The sequence below is a fragment of the Cryptotermes secundus genome, unplaced genomic scaffold (assembly GCF_002891405.2).
Source record: "Cryptotermes secundus unplaced genomic scaffold, Csec_1.0 scaffold970, whole genome shotgun sequence".
Classification (NCBI taxonomy): domain Eukaryota; kingdom Metazoa; phylum Arthropoda; class Insecta; order Blattodea; family Kalotermitidae; genus Cryptotermes; species Cryptotermes secundus.
In genome coordinates, this window is record NW_019744131.1 from 553,583 (window position 1) to 556,926 (window position 3,344).

Sequence of the window (3,344 nt, forward strand, 5' to 3'; positions counted from 1 at the left end):
GCCACTTTGTCCACCATATCTCCCACATGACTTTGAATTATATTATTATATTTAGAGTAAGGGACGAATTTCTCTGGATTTGCACACAACTCGAAACTAGTGTTACTATTTTATGTCAAATTAATTTCAGAAGACATTCCCCTAGTACACTAATCCTTCATAAAACTACTTACAGAAAAAGGCAGTCGATGTTTAATGTGACATGGTGATAGGAATTCTATTTCCAAAGGCCACTTATATGCAGTTAATTTAATAGCAACAGGACTAGAACAGTCATACTTATAAAACCTTTACTTGTACACTAACATGGAACTCTCATAATTTTATTTTTCTTCAAACACTATACACAGAAGATTGCATCTTATAAAGCACTTTTAAGTGCTTAGACCATTCTGGTCCACTTCCAAGATTACAGAATTAAAAGTCTACAAGTACTGAGCCACCTACAAAGGAACTACAAAGCAGGTTTCTCCACCAGCTTGAACCAGTAGCCACATCCACACCGTGATGCCGTTCCCTTGTGGAGCCACATCCAATTTATGTGTGTGGACTCATCATCACACAGACAGCCAATAATTCTTGAGTCAAATGCTGAGGGAATCAGATTAGGTTTATCTTTGGTACCTGGTCCTCGCTTAACTGCTAGACCATATGGGTCCTGCAATAAAAGCGAAAATTAACATTAAAATGTCTCTAATCCATATGCTACATTGGAATATGATAATCCAATATAGTTCTTAAAAAACAGTAACATACAGGATCCTTTCCAGCTTCATCATTAAGTATTTCACGCTTTTCTAGCCCAGTAGCCAACTCCTTTGGGTCTGTAACTGCAAAATAAAATAAGAACAACGTTGATCAACACTGACAGTATCACGACACATACCTCAGCTTCTTTTCACATAAGAATTGTAATTACCAACATGCTTGCGATACATGGTAACAGTACACAAACCAACCCAATAAACGCCTAACTACTGTAGTTTAAGAAAATGTTGGCTATACCATGCAAATATAATTCCCATTGTCTTTACTGAAATGTCTCCCCGATACCTTTAAGCTATGTAGTCCAACTGGGTGTACAGCACAAAATGATTTGGATTCGCCGTGTACCATTTCTCAAGTTTCTCCCTCTCGCGGTGCATACTTGCATTTTTGCCAAAGATGCCATTCTTCTCAACTAAAATGATGCTTGATATCACGTCTTTAATTATTCCCTGAGCACAATTAAAGCATAATTTACTCAAAATTGACTGAAAAAAGTGCATTTCTCTGCTACGGACAACTGCTGAAGAAAATGGCCGTAAAAACTACCGCCTTACAGAAACCCTACTGCAGCGAAAATTGGCAACGTTCCTACTCCATGTTAGGTAGTGATAACACATTAACACAATTTTTCTTTTTCGCCCAGTCTGCCTACTGAAGACCATTTCAGAACATCTCATGCTGATATTCGTCGCCTACGAAGTTACCCTCCCACGCATAATTTTCACGAAACTGTTTCTGTAAATCTCGACTTACATGTATTAGCAAGTCTGATACAAGAATATAAAGTCTTTCGACGAGAAGAATGAAGTGAAATTCTTGCACATAACGAAGCCATAGTCCAACAACTACTACTACGCCTCACAAATGCAAAGAAATACTATTACAACCCGACGCAAGTCCTAAACTGAGGTCGGCTACTGATGGTCTGCAATTGTAACCAACCCCGTATATTCAAATCCTATATTTTAGGTTTCTGTGGGATTCGTGACTTGTCAAAGTAGTGAGTCGTAATGTTCTTACGATGAATTAGATATTCGAGACATTCAGCTGACTGTTTAATATTGCAACTGGCTCTAAGTAAGTAGAATCATACATCTGAATATCAAATGAAGTCATATTTACAGGTTGGTGTAACTGATAATATTATTAATATTGTGAAATATGATGTGCGCATGAACTTGCATGGTAAATCTTCAGTGCAATGTGTCAATGTTCAAGTGAGTCAGAATTTTGTCACGACCGGTTACGACTCCTCCGTAGTCACCGTGGCGCAGAAGTTTTCATGAAGGAATGGGTCGTGCCTGATGTAAAAAGACATGGATGATGTCAGAGACTAAATTGCCTAATTGTCTTGCTTTAGGCTGTGATAGATGAAGTTGTTTTCGTCAAAGTAGTTGCGGTATTCTATGCGAAGTATACCAGAGATAAGTAATTGTTAGCACCGTTCGATATATTTTTAGTAGCGTATGAAACGGCTGCGCCATAGCTCAAGCGGTTAGTCGCTGACTTCTCACCGCGGCGGCCTGGGTTCGATCCCAGGTGTAGTCAAGTGAGATTTGTGGTGGACAAAGTGGCGCTGGGGCGGATTTTCTCCTGGCACTTCGGTCTCCCCCTGCCAATCTTCATTCCAGCAAATTCTCCATCATCATAATTACCCGGGGCAGGTACAATAGGCCAATCAGTGGTCGCCGTGCCGAGTGGACCCAACTGGACTCCACCCCCCACTATGAGAATAAAAAAAAAAGTGTATGTAGACAGTAAAGAAACTTTAGTTTTTTACTAGTTCTCTTTTCTATTCCATGCCTTGTGGTCATGGACTTGGTTATTAGTTTGGTTTCGTGACATAAATTTCTGCGGCTCTATCTAACCTGGTTCCACGCTTGTGTGTGTTTGGAACAATTTGTTATGTATATTTTTCTTATTAGCTCTCACGGACTTAGTCTGGTTTCAGGTGTTTGTAACCTTTGTGTTTTGTGACATCGATTGTCCTTCAACGCCAAGGGAAATGCAAGCAGGGTTGCCACAAGGTTCAGTCCTTTCCCCCACCCTTTTTAACATGTATATTAATGATGTCCCCCAAACTCATGGTATTCATTTGGCCCTTTTTGCGGATGTCACCTGTCTATATGCGACAGATCGCAAAGAGGGTTTTATTGTTAGAAAACCCCAGCGCGGTCTCAGCTCAATGGAGACCTGGTGTGAGCGCTGGAATATAAAAAATAATGAAGATAAGACTCGGGGGGTCTACTTCTCTCGTGGTCGTCGACCGCCTGAGTCTTGTCTTACTCTAAATGGAAAAAACATTCCATTTGTAAATAGTGCAAAATATCTAGGTGTAATCTTCGATAAGAGAGTAACTTGGAGATTACACATAGAAATGATTGAAGCCAAGGCCTTCAGAACGTTCATTAGAGTTTATTCCTNTATATATATCTACATATATAAAGGGCATAATCTGCTGTACCTAGCCTGGACTGACAGAGGCCGTGTATATATTGTACATAGAAGTACGGAATAAGTGTGTATTTGTAAATGTATGTAAATACAGACAATAGACTTAATACAGACTGACTAAC

The 3,344-nt window shown here is 39.6% G+C and overlaps 1 protein-coding gene across 1 annotated transcript; it reads right to left on the reverse strand.

Moving 5' to 3' along the window:
* Positions 1–297: 297 nt before the first annotated feature.
* LOC111874554 (cytochrome c oxidase subunit 5B, mitochondrial) lies at positions 298–1,701 on the reverse strand. The gene is made up of 3 exons (XM_023870143.2): positions 1,522–1,701; positions 757–830; positions 298–658 (listed from the first exon to the last, which is right to left on the reverse strand). The coding sequence occupies exons 1-3, from the start codon at positions 1,601–1,603 to the stop codon at positions 455–457; spliced, it is 360 nt and encodes a 119-aa protein (XP_023725911.1). The 5' UTR covers positions 1,604–1,701; the 3' UTR covers positions 298–454.
* Positions 1,702–3,344: the final 1,643 nt, after the last annotated feature.

What these genes read in the sequence shown, in the direction of transcription:
- LOC111874554 (XM_023870143.2), bottom strand. Translation starts at nt 1,603, where the DNA reads ATGGCTTCGTTATGTGCAAGAATTTCACTTCATTCTTCTCGTCGAAAG. An exon ending in TATCAGACTTGCTAATACAT is followed by an intron (nt 831 to 1,521) that starts GTAAGTCGAGAT and finishes TTTATTTTGCAG; the next exon opens with TTACAGACCCAAAGGAGTTG. An exon ending in ATGAAGCTGGAAAGGATCCT is followed by an intron (nt 659 to 756) that starts GTATGTTACTGT and finishes CTTTTATTGCAG; the next exon opens with GACCCATATGGTCTAGCAGT.